General features: G+C 49.8%; 1 protein-coding gene across 2 annotated transcripts in view; it reads left to right on the forward strand.

Moving 5' to 3' along the window:
* The first annotated feature begins 1871 nt into the window (after nt 1-1871).
* Nucleotides 1872-19437, forward strand: part of OVOL2 (ovo like zinc finger 2) — a 28846-nt gene continuing 11280 nt past the window's right edge. The window contains exons 1-5 of one of the 2 annotated variants that reach the window (XM_059406495.1): nt 1872-2215; nt 2487-3754; nt 4209-4313; nt 4431-4654; nt 17765-17954. In XM_059406495.1, coding sequence (XP_059262478.1) covers nt 3655-3754; nt 4209-4313; nt 4431-4654; nt 17765-17954 — 619 coding nt within the window. In that variant the 5' untranslated portion in view covers nt 1872-2215; nt 2487-3654. Of the gene's footprint in view, nt 3755-4208; nt 4314-4430; nt 4655-17764; nt 17955-19437 lie in introns of both variants that reach the window. The other variant, XM_059406496.1, reaches the window with a different exon arrangement.

A 19437-nucleotide genomic window follows, 5' to 3' on the forward strand; every position in this document is an offset into this window, starting at 1 on the left:
ATTATCTATTCATCTATGCATATGTATGCACATACACATTTAAATGTTTAATCCACTGGAAATTGACCATATGTGTGTGCATTATTCAATTTCCTTTATTTTTTTTCTCCAAATGCATTACCAGTCAGTCCCATTTCCCATCTTTCTGAAATGCCCTCTCTCATAAATCAAAAGTCCACATGGGCTCTCTGCTCTGCACTAATATCTGATAGAATGAATCTATATGCCTTGTTCTTCAGGAATGTTTTGGTTCCAAGCTTAGAACAAGTTTGTTATTCTCACAAAAAGATCTTTTCTTCAAGTATTAAATCCATAGATGACTCTGGATAGATTTCTAAATGTTATTGATGTTTAGAATTGCAGTTGACACACATCGAGATTTTTCTATAAAACTTTACTAAACTTTTATTAATTCTAGCCATTTATCTGTAGATTCTTCTCCACATAGCTAATCATACTGATTACAAATAATGATAGTTTTGCTTTTTTTCTTTATGATCCTTATACCTTTATTTCTTCTTCTCTGCCTTACTGTACCCACAAAAAGCTGATCTCACGTGAAGTGGAGTGGTGAGAGTAGGCAGCTTGGTCTCATTCTAGGGTGCTGTCTGCTAGAATTTTTTTTTGTAAAAATGGATCAAGCCATGTAACTTATGATTTGTGCATTTTTTAAAAAACGCTGTTATACTTTGGTAAAAAGTAAAAAAAAAAAAAAAAATTTCCCCCCATCATCCATTTCCCCATCATCCTAACCTCTCTTTATCCTCTAAGGATCCCACTGAGCAGGTTCGTACCTGTCTATTTTCAACCTGACTACATATTACTGGAGAAAAGAGGTCTTAAGTGAGAACCCCCATGCCTGTTTCCATGCATTTGAAGAACTAGGGAGGGGGATGGGGGGTGGAGGGGAGGCACAGGCATTGTCTCAGCTGCCGGAGAGGGCAGAATGCAGAGGAGACATGGAATTGCAGGGAAACAGACTTCCATTAAGCAGAAGGAAAAGCTTTCTAACAGTATTGTCACCTAACCAGAATAGACTGCTTTTTGAAAAAGCGAGCTCCCAGCACTTAGGCATTCAAGCAGGGCAGGACACACACACCTACTAAGGACTCTATGGAGGGTCACCCTGTCCTCCCAGGGGAGAGGTGGGGGGCAGGGTGTGGGTCAGATCAAGACTTCTGCCTCTCTCAAATACCAGCTTTGAGATTTTTTAAAAAATTGAGCTTATTTCTTATCCTACTTTTAGGGGATGCTCTATCAGCTCCTCATAATACTTAGAAAACTAATCATAAAATAGAGTCAACAAAAGCAAAACATTGAAAATGTTAATAATATTGATAAATCCCTCTCAAGTCCGATCAAGAAAAGAGAGAGGAAGATAGCACATTAGAATTCCTTTCCCCCGGGAAGAAACAGTCCTCAAATATCATAGTAAGTGTGCATCCAGCAATCCTTGAAAAAAAGTGTAGTTATTCCTGTTAATTTTCATCCCGAATCTGCTGAACGATGCAATGCTTCTTGAGGTTTTTAGTCTTATAATCTGTCATTTTATATTCTTTTCAGATAAAGGACAAAGTGGTTCAGGCACTTATTGATTTGAAATTCAATAAAAGAAAAAAATCTGTTAATGGGGTTGGCCGCCTTTTTCGCAATAGAAGGAATTTTGAACTAAGGGAAGTTTTAAAGATTTTTATGAGATAGAGGTCATTCTGTGATTTCATAGTTTTACTTTATTTTACTTTCATTCAACCAAGCTCCTTTCTAGAAAATCTTCCGTTTGTTGGTAGATAAAAATACATTCTCAGATTCTCCCAGCAGCGGCGCCATCAGCTTCACGGACTAAAAAGAAGCCTCGTTTCCTCGTGCCGCTATAGAAATGTCTTCCTACTCCACTCCGGGCTTAGCCGGATCAAAGTCTCTTTCGTCCTTAGTTGATTGTTCTCAGAAAATCTGGAGTCCAGACAGGCTTGAGCCAGGAGAGGGTGACCTCTTGAGGGCAGACCCCGAGGCATGGCGCGTCTCCTCGCTTCTCAGACCCAGGAGAGCTGCGCCCCCTCTCCGTGCGCGGGGAGAGTACTCCAACCGAGCCGAGAAATCCGTTACCAGGCTGCTGTGTCCCCAAGGGCCATTCCAGGGCGGAAGAGGACGGGAAAAACCGCTGTGTTGATTCCTCAGCCCTGTGGGCTGGGCGCGCAGCGGGTCAGGTTACAGACAGGTGAGTCTGGCGGATGGGCGAGCTGCGGGCGCCAGGGAGCTTCTGGCTAGACGCGCCCCTGCACAGCCCCGGGAGCCTGCGCAAGTCTGATCGCCCACAGGAGTGCTCGCACGGCAGCGGTGGAGGCACTGCTGCGCGTCCCCGGGGGCACCCGAGCAGCGGCCGTGAGAGGGACAGCGCGCGCTCCCCAAATGCCGGCACTGCTGCTCTTAGAAACTTGGCATCTTTCTCTTACCAACTCCTCTTCCTTCTCTCCCAACTCCCCCTCCAGGTATAAAGGCAGAGAGGAAAAGCCAAAACCAAAAATAAATATAAAGCTCTCCAGCCAACTCCCCAGTAGCAGCCGACTTCACTTTGCTGGGAAACGTGTTTCCCAACCTCAGAATTTGGGGAGCGGGCGGTTGGGGGGAGACCATAATGGGAGTGGGCAAGGATAAGAAATTTGCTACGAAGCCGCGTTTGCATAACATGCGCTTGGCTTTTGTTTCCATTGTGTGTTTATCTGGGTTGATGGGGCTCTTGGAGCGGTAGGTCTTGGGGTGGAAGCTGCTTTAGCAGAGCTAGCCGACTTGTTTTTCCTAGATTGTACGGCACAAATCAATAATGACGTGTTCTAAAGCTACCGAACTTTAAATCATATTATTACCGTGTTTATTTGGGGGGCTGTTGTAAATGACGGGGAGCCTAAGTCCCCAAGTCGCCCCCCCCCTTACGAGATGAGCCCTGCAATCTCCCCGCCGCCTCCACCTTCCGCCCGCCGAGATTTCAACGAGCCGCGGCAACCATCCACCAAGACCGGAGGAACTGAGCCATTTTCTTGCTTGCCTGTCGGAGACAATTCACCTGGGGGCGGGGAAAGGGGGTGCAACTCGCAGGAAGCTCCAACTCTTAGGATGGATGCCCGGGGAAGCGGACCTGGGGGCTTACCTCTAAGAGTTTGCCCTGAGATGCATGTGATGGGGACTGGGGCGAGAGGTTGATTAAAAAATGTTCTTCCCTTTTTAAAAAGGGGAGGGGGGAAGAATCAGACGTTAAATTCTTTTGCAAACATTCATGCCTAAGGAAGGGCTGGAACAGGCAGCCCCGGCCGCCGGAACCGGTCGGACAGGTAGCGAGCTTGTTGACACCGTTATGTTGCAGGGCGCATGCTCACTCCCAAGTTTCCTGGTGCCTTTTCTATTCCACCTTATGAAACTTTTTCCTCGGCGTGGTCTCACCCGCGATTTAAGGCATAGGTGTCGCGGAGCCTGGAGGCTGGGAGTCGCCGGGCGTGCGGGGGAGAGGCCTGGGCCGCGCCGCGGCGGGGGGCGGAGGGAGAGGGCAGGCTAGGCGGGAAGGTGGGCTCTGGCCGCCGGGAGCTGGGGATCGAGTCCCTGCCGCAGTTTCTAGCGGGGAGCAGCCGGGAGGAGGGGGCCGCCGGCCGGGGAGGGGGCCACGCCATGCCCAAAGTCTTCCTGGTGAAGAGGAGGAGCCCGGGGGTCTCCGTCCGCAGCTGGGATGAGCTCCCGGATGAGGAAAGGGCAGACACCTACATCCCAGGTGAGCGCCGCGCGGGGGCCGGGCCTGGGCGCGGGACTCCCGGAGTGGGGGCAGGGGTGGTCGGGTCCCCTCGGCTCCTCCGCCGGGCCTGGACTCCCCACCCCTTGCCGCCTCTTTCGGGGCGGCGGGGAGGGAGGGGTGCTTCTTGAGGAGCGGGAAGACGGAGAGAGGCTGGGAACCCGGGACGCCCTGCGCCCCCTTCCCCCTAGTGGGCGCCAGTAATTGCCCGGCGGCGGGACCGTTGGCTGCCGCGCGGGCCGAGGTGAACCGAAGGAGGGGAGACCGAAGGCCAGCAGGGGCTACTCTTAGTCCCACGTCCTCATGGGATTGCACCAGGATCCGTCAGCCCCTCGGGCTGGGTGGGTTGAGGTCAGACCCCTAACCCCCCTATCCCAGAGACAGGGAAGTTGGCGCGCGGGGTCCGCAGCCACCCAAGGCCCTCGGTTCCTTGTAGGCGCGGAGATTGGGACCGAGGAGCCGCCCCCCAAATTCCGTGCTCGCTCCGGAGGCCCAGCCGGGGACTCGCTCGTCCACCCCCGCGTGTTGCCCACTTGGCCAGGTGCCCAGGTCCAGGGCGGGGCGGCGGCGGCGGCACCGCCCGCAGGTCAAACTGCCGCGGACGCCCGGGCCTGACGCCGCGTGTCTGTGTGTCGGGGCACCGCCCCTCCCTCCGCAGTGGGCCTGGGCCGTCTGCTCCACGACCCCCCCGAGGACTGCCGCAGCGACGGCGGCAGCAGCAGCAGCAGCGGCGGCAGCAGCAGCGCGGGGGAGCCTGGAGGCGCCGAGAGCAGCTCGTCCCCGCGCGCCCCCGAACGCGAAATCTCCGAGCCCGGCGACGCCGAGGGCCCGGGCGGACACCTGGCGGCGATGCAGCGCCCGGTCGCCAGGTCGAAAATCAAGGTACGGTGTCGACTCTGCCCCCGCCGCCACCTGCACCACGCCCTGGCGTCGGGCTCCCGGAGCCGGCGCCCCTCCCTGCCGCGCCCGCCCGCGCACCCGGGCACCGGTGCACCCGGGCACCGAGCGCGCCCTCTGCGCGGATCCTGCACCTGCCTCTGGGTCTCGGCCAGGGCGGCTCTGCGCGTCCTCCTCTCTGCTGGGTAGCCAACGGCCCGCGCCGCTAAGCCCTGGAGGCTGGCTCCTGAGCCGGCAGGGTCCGCGGGGGTGGCCTCTGGAACTGCCTAAAAGAACCAGGCCCAGTTTCGGCCCTCTAGTACCCCATTCTGTGCAGAGCCTGAAGAATCACCAGGCCGTCGGGGTTCCCGGGTTCGGAAAGGAAGGATCCAGGCTCTCAGGAATTCCATTCTCTGCGGCGCATTCCTAGCGCTATAATTCTGAGTTTCACACACTTCCTTGCGTTCTGGAGGCAGTGGCGGCTGTTTGGCACACAGCGAACCTCTCACGGTAACAGCTATTCCCATTGACAATTATGGAGTGCCCGTTAGACCGGAGGTCTGTGCTGGGCACTTTAAATTTGTCATCTCTCTCAAATCTTCCTGAATTAAATTGATGGATAAAGGGGTTCAACTGCAAATTGCCTCAGTGCCCCGCCCCCAGTGGTTTGGAGTTTTCGTTACCCCGCATTATCATTCTTCATTCCCTCCCACCTCAAGTCTTCTAGAATGGTAGGCGACATCTTATCGAGACATTCATCTGGCTTTTCTGGGTAGAACTTACATGATCCCCTACTCAAATGTATCCGCTACCCTCAAGATTAAGGAATCCCATTCCACTGATTTAGTTAGCTGGAGCCTCAGTGGTGTTTTAGGAATCACATGACCCCATTTCCTAGCCTAGTGGGACTCTGCGGGCTCCAGGCCCTGGGTGGTGGGCGATAATTCCTGCGCACGCCAGAGGGGTCCTGCAGCCCTGCTGCCCAGGAGGGGGATGGGGGAATGGGGAGGAGGTACTCTAGTGTTTGCTGTGGATTGGGTAAGACTAGGTTACTTTTCCTGGGCGAGGCCATCCCTCCCTATGAATATTACTGGTTCCTGGGGTTTGGCTTGGGGGCTGCCTAGGGTGCATTTGGTTATGAATTGAGGCTAGTGGCTGGAGCCAAAATCCTCTGGAAAGACGTCTTTAAAGGTTGCTACGGCTCAAGCTGCTTGGTGTTAAGTGGGCTGCTGAGGTTCAAAGTCAGCCGGCCTGAGGCTTTGTAGGCACGATGGGGTTAAGTGGGAGGGGACAGTTTGCCTGAGGCTGGTAACTCTGCCCTCCAGGAAATTCTACAAAGTGTCCCACTTGCATATTTATCACCGGCCTGGAAGGACAATTGCAACGTTGTTTTGGGATTGCATGTAGTCTGTTTGCCCCTCGGTCCCCCAATTTCCCAGATTACCCTGGGGAGAAAGTGGCAGGGGGGGAAAGATCCAGTCCCTTAACCAGTATTTTAGGAGCTCTCTTTTGTCCCAGGCATACATCGCCAATGGAGCCCTGGATTAAAGGAATAAATAAACCACAATATTATTTCTATGATCTTGCCTACATGCTGCCCCCAGGGCTGGGGGTTGGGGGCTGGGGTAGAGTGTTAGCTCCGCAACCTTCGCACAACTTCCGGAGAAGTTCCATTTGTTTACTAAGGATGTTTAGATTCCTTTCCCCTCTCAGCCTCCATCTGAAAATAGGAGACATGTTGGTATTAAGATGCTCCAAGCCTCCAGAATTATCCTCTGTAGTATTGGCCGGTTTCAGAGGATTGTCCAGAGGATTGTCCAAATTACTTGTGACTTAGCATATTGCATAATTCTAGAGTTCCACACAAACCCCGCTGCTCTCTTAAAAATTAGTTTCTTAACCCGAAGAAAAGGAATGCTTCTCCAGGATGAGGCCCATAGGTGATGCATAATGACTGAGTTTGTATGACTTAAAGGCACTCACCTAGCAGTTGGCTCGCTCACAGGACTAGGGGAGGGGCAGGTTTGAGCCAGTGCCCCGCAGAGAGGCAAAGTCCCATTTAACATTATGGGGTGCCTGCTCTGTGCCGGGCAGCCAGGAGATAAAAATGTTCCCTGCCTCGTATTCTAGAATCATCGAACAGTAATGGTTAAGCACCTAGGCTCTGGCTTTGTCACTTTTTAGCTGCCTGACCTTGGCTAAGTGGCTAATCCCTCTTGGCCTCAGTTTCCTTGTCTGTGAAATGGGAATAATAATTATACCTACCATAAAGAGTGGTAAACATAATAAGTGAGTGAAGAGGGGAACATGGTAGGTGCCCATTAGCTCCAGCTAGAATTCTCTGAGTTGGTGGGAAGACACAATTAATTAATAATTCTGTTCCAGCAAAAGGAATGCTAAAGCACAAGCAAAGAGGTAATAAATTCTGAGCCAGGGAAGGTTTCTTGGTGTGGATTTGAGGGCAGCGGGGAAGGGAGAGGCAGGCTTTAGATAGAGCAGGGTCATGGTCTGAGCCTGAAGCTTGAGTAGGTAAAGTACTCAAAGTTCTGGTCCCTGAAGATGGAAAATGGACCTGGTAGGGTCAGAGAGAAGAGTGGGAGAAGGTGAGGAGCTGGGCCAGGGCGAGATGCTGAAGGGGCCAAGCTGAGAGGGGTAGATGTTCCTGCACAGGAGGGGTTCTGGAAGGGTCCTGAGGAGGAAGACATCAGTTGGGTCCATCTCACTAGCTGTGTTAGGAACACATTATCTGGCCTGAGTCTTCATTTTCCTGACCTGTAAAATGGAAAAGCAATAGAATCGGCCTCTCACAAGGGTTGGTTAGATGAAATGAGGGTGCAGAGTGTCTAGCACTTTCAAGCATATTCTCTAACTCGAGGGAGTTAGCAAACAGTGATGTATGGCAGGTTTCCATAAGGTGCAACGTTTTGTTGCCTACAGTGGGAACAAGGGATTTGCCAATCCGGCTGTGCTGGTAAGTGGATCTAGAAAGGAGTTGCAGGTGCTGGTTAGGAAACTGGCATTTTCCAGCCTATCTGCCTTATGACTGTGTGCCTCGGGGCAGTTTGCAAAATTGTCTCTTTACTACCAAGGATTCAGTAATTTTCCAAACAGATTGAGGTGGAGAGATCATGTGTATCCAAGAAGGAGGTAGTGACAGGTCCAGGTGGCTTTAAGTCTCTTCTGTGTTGGTGCCATTCGCAGGACTTCAGCTGCAGGGCAGAGACCACCATTGCCCTTTCTTTGAAGGTTTATCAGGAGCTAAGTAACTCAGAATTTAAATCAGTTAGTTGACAGACATTTTTTCTTCCTGACTCAGTAGCTGGTGGGACCCAGGTGCAAGTGTAGAGTAGCAAGTGAATCTGTCTTCTCCCATTTTCCCCTTCTGGTTCTCTTCCTTTGGCCTCTCCCAAGGGTACTTTAAAAGGAATTGAGTGTAGAATTCCTTCTAAAGTATTTTTGGTCTTTTACCTGGCTCTATAGTCCAAGTCTTCAAGTTGTGCCAGAGGTGGGAACGTGTGGTCGTCTTTTTCCTTTCTTCCCATCATTTGTCACCCAGCCCCAACAACCAGTAATCTATGGCCATTCCTGCCCATCCAACCCCCCACCCATTCCTGACCCATGATTTTGAAGCAAATCTCATTTATCATATTATTTCAACTGTAATACCTCAGAATGTGCCTCTGATAGATAAAGGCCAAAATACATGATCACACCCACATTAACAGCAGTATTCACATTGCTGATTGTCTTTTTTTTTTTTTTTTTTAAGATTTTATCTGTTTATTGGACACAGAGAGAGAGAGGTCACAAGTAGGCAGAGAGGCAGGCAGAGAGAGAGAGAGGGGGAAGCAGGGTCCCCGCTGAGCAGAGAGCCCGATGTGGGGCTCCATCCCAGGACCCTGGGATCATGACCTGAGCCGAAGGCAGAGGATTAACCCACTGAGCCACCAAGGTGCCCCACATTGCTGATTGTCTTATAAATTTGTATTTTTTTCAGTTTGCTGAATCAGGACCACACAATGTCTACACTGTGTTTTTCATTTCTTCTATAATTTGTTCACGTTCCCTCCATCTCTTTTTCATGTCCTTATAAGTTAATTATTAAAGAGATGAGTAATTTGCTTGGAGTGTTGCTAACAATCTGGATTTTGAGGAATGCATCACCACGGAGTCTAACACTCCTTGGTCTTCTGTGTTTTCTCTAAATGGGTAGTTGGTTCTGTAGCTGCACTGCCCACCCTGGTAGCCAAAGTCACACGTGACTGTTTAAATTTAAACTAAGTAAAATTAAAAATTAAGTCCCTCAGTTGCATGAGCCACATTTCAGGTGCTCAGTAACCACGTGAGACCAGTGGTTACTGTAGTGGACAATATAGACTAGAACATTTCTGTCATTGTAGAAAGTTCTGTTGGACAACACTTGCTTTAGATGCTTGCTCAAGTGTATTTATTTTAGCTAAAAAAATATGTCAGGGGAGAGGGTCATCTATTAACATCAAGAAGCACACGGTATTTGGTTGCCTCTCTGTGATGTTAGCAGCTGTCAATACTCAGAGTCTAAGGGATTTAGGTTATCAATGGTTGTGATAGTCCTTCATTTCTTAGCCGATATTCTTGTATAGAGATTTATTTCCCCTCCCCTGCTGTTTGGATCCCAGTGAGACAGTTCCTTTAGGAAAGGCCAAAAAAGATTCCCTTCGTGTAACAGTTTTCCAGCTAATCTGCTGGTTCACCAGAATTCTACAGCGATGGCCAACTTGTTTATTTTTAAAATATTGTTGTGAATCATGGATTTAAGCGTTTTTTAAAAACCCATCCATTTGATTTTTGTAAGAGAGCATAAGCTCTGTCCCTAACTCCTTGCCTATTGTCTTTTATCTCCTGAGGGAGAATTGGCTTCCCCTTGCCCCCACCCCCATTGTAACTCACTGACCATGTGTCTGATATTTGGCTGACCAGACTCCTCTTCTTGACTCTAGACCTACCGACTGCAGGGAACATTGCTACCAGGCTCATATCCCCAGCACCTGGTACAGTAATGCCTGACTCATAGGAGGACAGAAGTCAACATAGAATAGAAGTACAGGCAGGATGTAAATGACAACATTTGGAAGGAGATAGGGAGCAAGAAGAAACACAGATCTGGGAAAATATCTGGAAGACATGCTCAAAAAAAGGCTAAATTAATGAAGAGGGGGAAAAGGAATAAGAGAACCATGTAAGTGTTCATTGCACTGGGTTTTCATTTGAACATGGGTGAAGTGGGTTTAGTTGCAGACAACAGAATCCATTGTCGTTAGCTTCAGCTGAGCATGGTTAATGATAGAATAATAAATGGACCAAAAGAAAGACCAGGATATAATCCCAGAGACACACTGCAGAACTGGCCACTAAGGGAGCTACACCCAGTGGCCTCTATGGCTGCCTGCTCCTGCATCGTGATGCCTCTGCCCAACGAACTCAGGCCCAAATTCAAATCTCCTAGTAGTGTATGTAAACTGGTGGAACCCAAGTCACATCTAAAACTGCAAGGGAGCCTGGGAAATGTAGTTTATAGCTTTTTAGCCTCCACAATATGGGACGGCCCACCAGGAAAAGTAGGAATAGATGCTGAGAAGAGTATCCATCCATAGGAACCACTACAGAGACCCTTACAGTTTGTGTGGTCCAATCCCCTTATTTTCAAGGAAAGAAGGGAAAAGCCCAAAAGGGTTTCCTTGAATTTGACACAGTTTTTAGTAGCCAAGTCCAACCCAAGGATCCTTGTTCTTTTACGGTTGTTGTGTTGCATTGTGGGAGGTATCTTTGACACTGTAGCCATTAGGGTTGACAGTCTGACATGAAGCTATTTCTCACCATGATATGAGACAAACAATAGGATTCATCCTCTCTGTCTCCCCCACACCATGCCCAGATCCTTGGGCATGTCCAGGGGAAGTATAGGTACAAGTTTTGTAGGTAACAGAGCACACCTAAAATCTCAATATGGGCACCTACAAGTTATGCGACCAAGGGCAGGTTAGTTCTCTTGGAGCCACAGTTTTTTCCTGGATTATAAGGATGTATGCTCTTCATTATCCCTGCGTTTGAAAAGGTTCTCTATTCTACCATATAGTGGAGTTGTGAACCCTAAAGAAGTGATACAGGGACCAGGAGGGAATTTTTTATCCCAAGGGAATTGGGTAATATGCTTAGCATGTTTTTTTGTTTGTTTAATTTTTTTAATGTTATTTATTTATTTATTTATTTGAGAGAGAGAGCACGAGCAGGGTGTGGGGCAGAGGCAGAGGGAGAAGCAGACTTCCTTCTGAGCAGGGAGCCTATGTGGGGCTCGATCCCAGGACTCTAAGATCATGACCTGAGCCAAAGGCAGAAACTTAACTGACTGAGCCACCCAGGTGGCCCTGTTTGTTTTGTTGTTGTTGTTGTTGTTTTTAAAGTAATCTCTTTGCCCAACATGCGACTCCAGCTCACGACCCTAAGATCAGGAGTCCCATGCTCTGCCAACTGAGCCAACCAGGTGCCCCTTGCTTAGTGTGAAAATCTTATCCAGATGGCCACCACCTTCACAGTACTCTCCCACAGGAAATAGGACCATTAATAATTTAATAAACTTTTCTGTTGGAAGCATCAACAGAAAGTAAAGGATTTTTTTTTGCTTTAGAAGTTTGACAGGTAAGTGACCTTAGCCAGCTTTGAAGTTGGTCAGAGAGCCAGCCAAAGTCCCTACCTCCCAGACACTCCTGCAGTTTTCAGCAGCCCTGATACAATGATTGGTTTGTTTTTGCTGCAAAGACCTGTTCTTTTAGAAGACCTAGAGGGAAACCTGTGTGTTTTTTAAAATGAAAGTAGAGATCCTGCAGGAAACAGGACAGCAAGCAAGAAAGCGCCCCCCAACCATGGGGCTGGAGAATCACTCAGTCTCTCAAGACGTCTTTCTTGCCCTAAATCAATCTCCAGACCGATGTCACCTCCCACCGTCCATGGTAGCTCCCACATTTCCTTAAGAAGCCTTTTGCGAAGGATTAATTTTGGATAAAGGGTGAGACTGTTGAGCTTTTCCAGAAGGTAGCATGGTGTATATACCCCGCGCCCCACCCCCTTGCCCCCCCCCCACGGCAGGTCTGGAGCAGTGCCCTATATAATTAAACACCTTAGTGGGTTCCATATCAAAACACAGGAATATTGGGGCGCCTGGGTGGCTCAGTGGGTTAAGCCACTGCCTTCTGCTCGGGTCATGATCTCAGGGTCCTAGGGTCAAGTCCCTCATCTGGATCTCTGCTCAGCAGGGAGCCTGCTTCCCTTCCTCTCTGCCTGCCTCTTGCCTGCTTGTGATCTCTCTCTGTCAAATAAATAAATAAAATCTTAAAAAAAAACAAAAAAAACAAAAAAAAAAAAACACAGGAATATTGACACCAAAGGGGATGAAGTCTGCCTTGTAGCTCCGTGTCTGCTTGGGCCCACTTTTATGGCAGAAGGGAGATAGGTAAGAACGTTGGTTTTCAGAGTTGTGGATGAAGGACTGGGCCTTGCCTGCTCATACTGAAGGTTAGTTCCCTTTTTTATTTTTTTTCCATCAGAGAGAAAATTCAAATGGGCAACAGAGAAACGAGAGATTTGGACCAATTACCTTTTATTCAGAGTCACAGAACTTTGGAACCTGTCTTATGAGTTACGTGTTACTGACCTCCAGGTCCTTTGTTTTTGTTTTTAAGATTTATTTATTTTATTTGAGAGAGAGAGCACAGTCAGGAGGGGCAGAGAGAGTCTTAAGCAGACTCCACACTTAGGGTGGAGCTCCACTCAGGGTGACCTCAGGACCCTGAGATCCTGAGTGGAGCTTAAAGCCAAAACTGAGTTCATTGCTTGACTTACTGTGCCACTCAGGCGCCCCCTCCAGGTCCTTTTTACATAGCTTTCCTTATTTAATTCCTTAACAATTCTGAGAGGCAGATAACAGTTACTGTGCACGTATTACAGGCTTAGAGAGAGGGAGTAATCTCTCTCAGACTGTACCCCACAGACTGTAAGTGGCAGAGCAGGGCTTGAACTTAAGGAAAAGGAAAACAGACTCTGCTCTTAGATCCTCGTGCTGCTGAAGATGGCTCATCTAATACCATTTTATCTTTTTTTTTTTTTTTAAGTCATCTCTACATCCAACGTGAGGCTTGAACTCACAACCCTGAGATCGAGAGTCACATGCTCCACCGACCAAGCCCACCAGGCACCCTGCCATTTTGTCATCCTTACACAGGGGAAGTTGTAGCTCAGGGATATTAAATGACATCCCACAAGTGGGTGATGGCAGGAGTAGGTTTTCATTTGATCCCTAACACTCCTTGTCTGTTTGTTCCCCTCTCATTCTGTAACCAAGATGGCCAAAACATAACTAGTTCGGGTCTACCCTGCAAAGTAGGGTAATGAGGTCAGATTTGGTTAACCTTATTTTGAACCCTTAGGAGGTCAGGTATTAGGTGTAAACCTCTGTAAACATTGTAAAGATGGACCAGTGACCTGGGGAGGGATTGCTGGTACTCAGGCCCCTGGGATGTCATTCCGGGAATCGGATATGTTGTCTGTATCCTGCAGCCCGTTCTGGGGGAGAACATTAGGAAATGTGGCAGATCTGGTACCCTGGAGAGAATGTGACCCATTTCTTACTATTACAGTTCCCTGTTGCGCTTTCACGAATAACCCCACATTCAGCAGCCTAAGTGTATTTTTTCCAAAGACTTTATTTATTTGAGAGAGAGAGAGAGAGTACACACCTGAGCACAGAGTCAGGGGGAGGGGAGAGACAGAGGAAAAGAGGGAGAAGCAGGATCCCAGCTGAGCAGGGAGCCCGAAGCTGGGCTCTATCCCAGAACCCTGGGATCATGACCTGAGCCAAAGGCAGACGCCCAACCAACTGAGCCAGCCAGGCACCCCTAGCTGCCTAACTTATTCTGTATTCTAGTTCTGCAGAATGACTGGGCTTAGTTGGGCCATTCTTGCCTGAGGTTTCTCTCATGTTTATGATCAGATGGTGGTGAACTAGAATCTTCTGGGGGCTTGACTGGCTGGATCAGGTATCTGACAGCTGACACTGTTTCCTTTTTCTAGCTGCTTTAGTTACATGGTTCTACCGTCTTTTCAAAGCCTTTATGGATGGACATATAGGTAGTTCCTGGTCTTTTGCCATTACAGACAGAATTTCAGGGCACCTGATATGTGAAATATACTCTGGGATAAATTTCACATTTAGGAATTTATCCTACAAATAGTCCTTCCTTTCTGAGAATTGAAATAGTCTGGCAGAAGCTGGCTTCATCAGCCATGGTCTTTTGCCATTTAATTAACTACACTTCTTTCAACAAGGCCCCTTTAAGGCTTCAGATATAATTTGTTAATGTCCAGGTGCTGGATTGGTCATAGAGAGGTGGCAAACAGTGCTTCATGGATTCCCTAAATGAGCCCCTTGGTGCGGGCTCAGTTTGCCGTCCTGTGGAATGGGGATGTATAGGAAGACAGAGAAATGGAAAATTTGCCTTTGTGGAGGCACACCTGAAGAATTTCTATTTATTTTTTTTTGTTTTTTGTTTTTCTGGTTTTGAAAACCAGAGGAAAACTCTTCCTGTGACTGCAGTTGGGGGGTGGGGGAGCTTAGTCCCCAGTCTCCTCCCCCCTTCTCAAGTTCTCCCCTGTGTTCAAAGGCTTCCTGTAGCTTGGTCAGATGATCCCCTGGGCCTGCACTCCCTTAAACTGTCACTAACCTCTTTTCTCTCTATCCTTCAAGATTTTATTCTGTTCAAGCAAAATAATGCCAGTGATTTAAAGTTTTCATCCTGGACTCTAATAGAAGGTATCCATATTACATGCAGAGCATTTTAAAAATAGGAATTTACCAAAAGGCTGAAAGTAAACAGGAGTTCGGGTTTGGAGTGTAAGTTGGCAAGGCTTTAAGAACATTCTGCAGGAACAGTTCTAGCTTTCTGCACCTTCTTAATCAAACTGCCTGGGTCAGTTGTCTGTGTTCTGTCACCAGCTCTCAGTGACCTTTCTCCTGTGTAGACTCGGCCTTCAGAAGCTCCAGATACTCAGTTTGCCAAGACTCGGGTCATCTTTGTCTTTTTTGTTGTTGTTGTTTGTTTTTTGTTTGTTTGTTTGTTTTGATTTTATTTATCTATATGAGAGAGAGAGCACCAACAGTGGGGAGGAGCAGAGGGAGAAGAAGCAGCAGCTTCCCTGGGGACTTGATCCCAGGACCACCCAGGCACTCTGGGTCATATTTAGTCTTTCACAGCCCTTCAAGGGCTGCAATGCCCAGAATGGGGACTTCCAAGCAAGAAGACCTGCCCCATCCTAGTGACAGAAATAAAGTCTTGGGCTCAACTGGGTCTCCCTCAGGATGAGGGCCAGGCTGTACCCTTTTGGGGGATACAGGGCAGAGCTAGGCTGTGAGCAGCTGGAAGGCCCAGGGTGGCTACCCATTGGGTCAACAACCCCACCCCTGAGGCCATCCTCCTCTGTGCCCTCCAGTGGCCCCTCTGTCTTTTGAATAGAGCTGAGTTTTTGGGGGGCCCCAGGGTAGAGCCCCAAGGAGGACGCTAGCTACCATTCCCTGCTACCCCAGCTCTCTTTCATTAACTGCTCTCTTGGGTTCAGGCTTGTCGTGCAGAACCACACACAGTCTCCCTGTTGCCTAGTGCCCTCTTCTGGAATATTCTTTGCTGTTGCCCTTCTTTTCCTAGTCATCTTTGCCTGGCTGAGGAGTGAGCTCACTACTCCTGGCGTAGGTGCCTCTCCGAGGTGTGCGTTGCGCCTGGAGCATCCCCGATATCAGTGGCCTTCTGTTGGGTCTGCTTCCCCACTAGACTGGCAGCTTCTTGTGGACAAGCTGTCCTGGTGACTGCGCTGCCTGCAGCTCTGACCACAGGGCCTGCTGCTGACCCGGCACTCCATATGTTCAATGTTCAATGAGACAAATGAAACCCCATGCAGACGAGGAGGCCGACCGAAAAACTGTGTTCCGGGGTCTTGTGCCTTCCCCAAGTCCCTTTGTATTTTGCCACTTGTGAGCCACTGCCCTGTGCCCCGAGTCAGAGCTTAGAGGATGGGGGGGCAGCAAGCCGCACAAACCCTTGCTGACTTCTGCAAAGGCCTTTACTTGAGGAGATGAGATGAATGCTGAGGAAACATCTGTGCAGTTCGGAACCCTCTGGAACGAGTGGGATAAAGGGCTGAACTGTGGGAGGGCCGTACCCTAGCCTCATGTCCCCAGTACAGTCTATGCCATAGTGGCATCTCCCAGGAGAGTCTAGACTCTGCCACACCTGCTAAATCAGAACCTAAATTTTGACAAGAGCCCCAGGGGGTTTGTGTGCACATTGGGGTTTGATGGCCCTGGTCTCACTGGCACAGAAAACTGCTGGGGCAGAGGAAGCTGCAGTAATTGGAGAAGCTGCATCAGGGAGCGGGGAGCAGCTGAGTTGGGTCTTCGAGGAGGGTGATACCAAGAGTGGAGGGAAGCTGAAAGGTATTGGAGGTTATGGAGGTGTTCAGCCAGCAAGGACCGACTCTTCCTTTTAATGATGTTTGTATGAAAATCAGGTTATGAGCCCCCTTTGTAAATAGTGGAGCAGTCGGCTCAAGCTTCTAAAGGATTTCATTTGGTAACTAGGAAACCTTTGATGAATATATTGGCTCTGGTGTATTTCACCACTTAATTATAGATTTAAGTTTCTGCCTTTGAAGTGGCCAGCATCGTTGAGGGCATGTGGGACTAGAAGCCCAGGGCCTGGGTTTTTTGTTTATTTTGTGAGAATGAAGCTGTGGGGTCCTGACCAAGTCACTTCCCAAAGTGATCATGTTAGGTGTTCCTACTTTTGTGGGTCAGGAGCTGGGGTGTGGCCCGGCAAGGCAGCTCTACCCTGGGTGGCATCGGCCAGAGTCCCTTAGTTGATGGCAGACATGGGCTGGGCTGGGAGGCCCAGTGAGGCTTTATCTGGCATCTCAGTGGCTCTGCCAGTGGTCTTGTCCTCCCCATGGATGCTTGAGCTTCCTTGTAGCATAATAGTCTTACAAGGCAGCTGGCTTCCAAGAGGGAACATGTGGAAGCTGCGTAGTCTTTCTCTTTTTTTTAAGAGAGAGAAAGGGCCCACGGTGGTGGGGGGGGGTGGCCAGGGTCAGAGGGAGAGGAGTAGAATCCCAAGGAGGCTCCATCCTCGCTCAGCATGGAGCCCCAATGAGTGGGTCTCGATATCACAACCTTAGATCATGACCAGAGACAAAATAAGAGTCAGACGCTCAACTGACTGAGCCACCCAGGTGCCCCCAGCTGCAGAGTGTCTTAAGACCTAGAAATTACCTAGGCCCTGCCCAGCTCCCCGGGGAGAGGAAAGAGTCTCCATCTGCTGATGGGAGCAGTAGGCACAGGGAAGAAGGAATTGACCATGTCTGTCTTGGGGGACTCTGTACAACAGGCTCCATGCCCTCATCAGGACCTGGAGTCCTTTTTTAATGTTTTTTAAAAGATTTTATTTATTTATTTGACAGAGAGACACAGCCAGAGAGGGAACACTAGCAAGGTGAGTGAGAGAGGGAGAAACAGGCTTCCCTCTGAGCAGGGATCCCATAGCAGGACTTGAACCCAGGACCCTGGGATCATGATCTGAGCCGAAGGCAGACACTTAATGACTGAGCCACCCAGGCGCCCCTGGACTCCTTCCTTTCTGCCCTTCCAGCACAGGCTTCCCCCTCGATGGTCCAGAGTGGCTGCTGGAGCTCCGGCCAGCGGGAAGGAGCAAAGGAGGAGGAGGGCACCACCTTCTCCCACAGCAGGAGTACCCATCATCAGTCCCCTCGTCCAGCTTCCACTGACTTGCTGTCAGGCCCGCAAGCGTAGACGTTCGGGGGGAGCCATTGTGCCCAGAAATCACAAGTCTGTTCTGAGGCAGCTGGGGTGAATGAATGTGGGACAGGGCTTTTGGTTCTTTTTTCCCCAAACCCCTTTGGAAGTTTTAGGGTTAGGGGTCAGGAGCCCCAGCCTGGCGAAACACGGGGGAGGTGTGCTCCCAGGCTGAGCTCATGTGCCCGTCTGCACTGAAGCCCTCACCCCCTCCTTCTCTCTCTCCCCAGTTCACCACAGGCACGTGCAGCGACCCCGCGGCCCACAGCTGCGAGCTGTGCGGCAAGGCCTTCCGCCTGCAGCGCATGCTCAACCGGCACCTCAAGTGCCACAACCAAGTGAAGAGGCACCTGTGCACCTTCTGTGGCAAGGGCTTCAATGACACCTTTGACCTGAAGAGGCACGTCCGCACGCACACAGGTGAGGACGGGGGCGTGCCCCTCGCGGTTGCTTTTGTTGGCGGAGCTCCTGCTCCTCGGCCACCAGAAGACCACATTGGGAGTGTGGAGCAGGGTGGCATTTCTGGGGCATCTGGGCTCAGCTCTTGGCTGTGACACCAGGCAGCTGAGTCACCTTGAGCCCAGCAAAGCCTCTTTTCAGACGCTGTTTTCGCCTCTGTCTGGTGTGGTAATGGCCCAAGTTCTAGGGCCATTCTAGGGCCTAAAGATGGGTCACGGGCTGGAAGTGTTTTCGGAGTTGTGATCGCCGACACAAGACTCCCCAGGGGCAGAGTTCAGCTGTCACTGGGCTGACTGTTAGAATGGATTCTTGTGGTCTCACGGGTGGTGTCCTTTGCTTCTTTGTGGGGATGTAAGCCTGTCTCAGATGGAGCTCCGGAAGAGAAGGAGATGTTGGTCTCCTGTGTGAGGCTGCCAAGTGTCTTCCTCCCCTTGGTCCTTCCTCAGTTTCCTGACCAATGAAGCGTGGACCTGGGTCCTTACCAGCTCAGTTCACAGAGAATCCTGGGGGTGTCCATTGGCCTCTCTCCCAGCCCTTCTGAGCCCTTCTGGTTAAGGCCTCATTAGTTTTAATTTAGAAACATCTGGCCCCTATAATTCCCCTTGAGGCCCACAGTTCCACACCTCCAAAGAGGGATCTTTTGAGGATAATTCTGAGGATGACATTTCCCTTCTGAAAATTCTCCAACTCTAGATGAGATGAAATCCAGACTTCTCATCTTGGTGGACTTCATGTAAGCTCCTTACACTCTGGGTCCCACCTTCAGATCCCCACCCCGTCTCATCCTGCCCCATTTCATCTCATGTAAACCCATCCTGTCCTGACCATTCAGACCCGTCCTGGTTATGACCTGTTCTCCCTACAGCCTCATAGAATTTACTGTAGATAGTTTCCCGATCCTCCAGCCCTTTCAGAGTTCGGGGTTCCCTCTGGCATCTTGGTGGGATAGGAAGATGTCTATTGCTCCCTCCAGAGGGAGATCCCAGCACTTCCGTCCTCACCCAGCGCCCTTCTCTGATCCTGTCTATTCAGATTTCTTTTATAACCTTCATCACACTGTTTGGTTCTGAGAGTGCTGGCCAGGAGCTCTTTCCCCGGCCTGGGAAGAGTGTCCTCCGTCTGAGAGAGTAGGCTAGCCTACTCAAAACTTCCTTTTTTCCTTTTATTTTTTTATTTTTAAATTTTTTTTAAAGATTTATTTGTTTATTTGACAGAGAGAGATCACAAGTAGGCAGAGGTAGGCAGAGAGAGAGGAGGAAGCAGGCTCCCCGCTGAGCAGAGAGCCCGATGCGGGGCTCAATCCCAAGACCCTGGGATCATGACCTGAGCCGAAGGCAGAGGCTTAACCCACTGAGCCACCCAGGCGCCCCCCTTTTTTTCCTTTTAAAAAAACCTTTTCTGAAGTGGATTTTTCATTTAAATGGAGCACGCTGGAGAAGTGCTA

Source organism: Mustela nigripes, chromosome 7 (genome assembly GCF_022355385.1).
Source record: "Mustela nigripes isolate SB6536 chromosome 7, MUSNIG.SB6536, whole genome shotgun sequence".
NCBI classification, from domain to species: Eukaryota; Metazoa; Chordata; class Mammalia; order Carnivora; family Mustelidae; genus Mustela; species Mustela nigripes.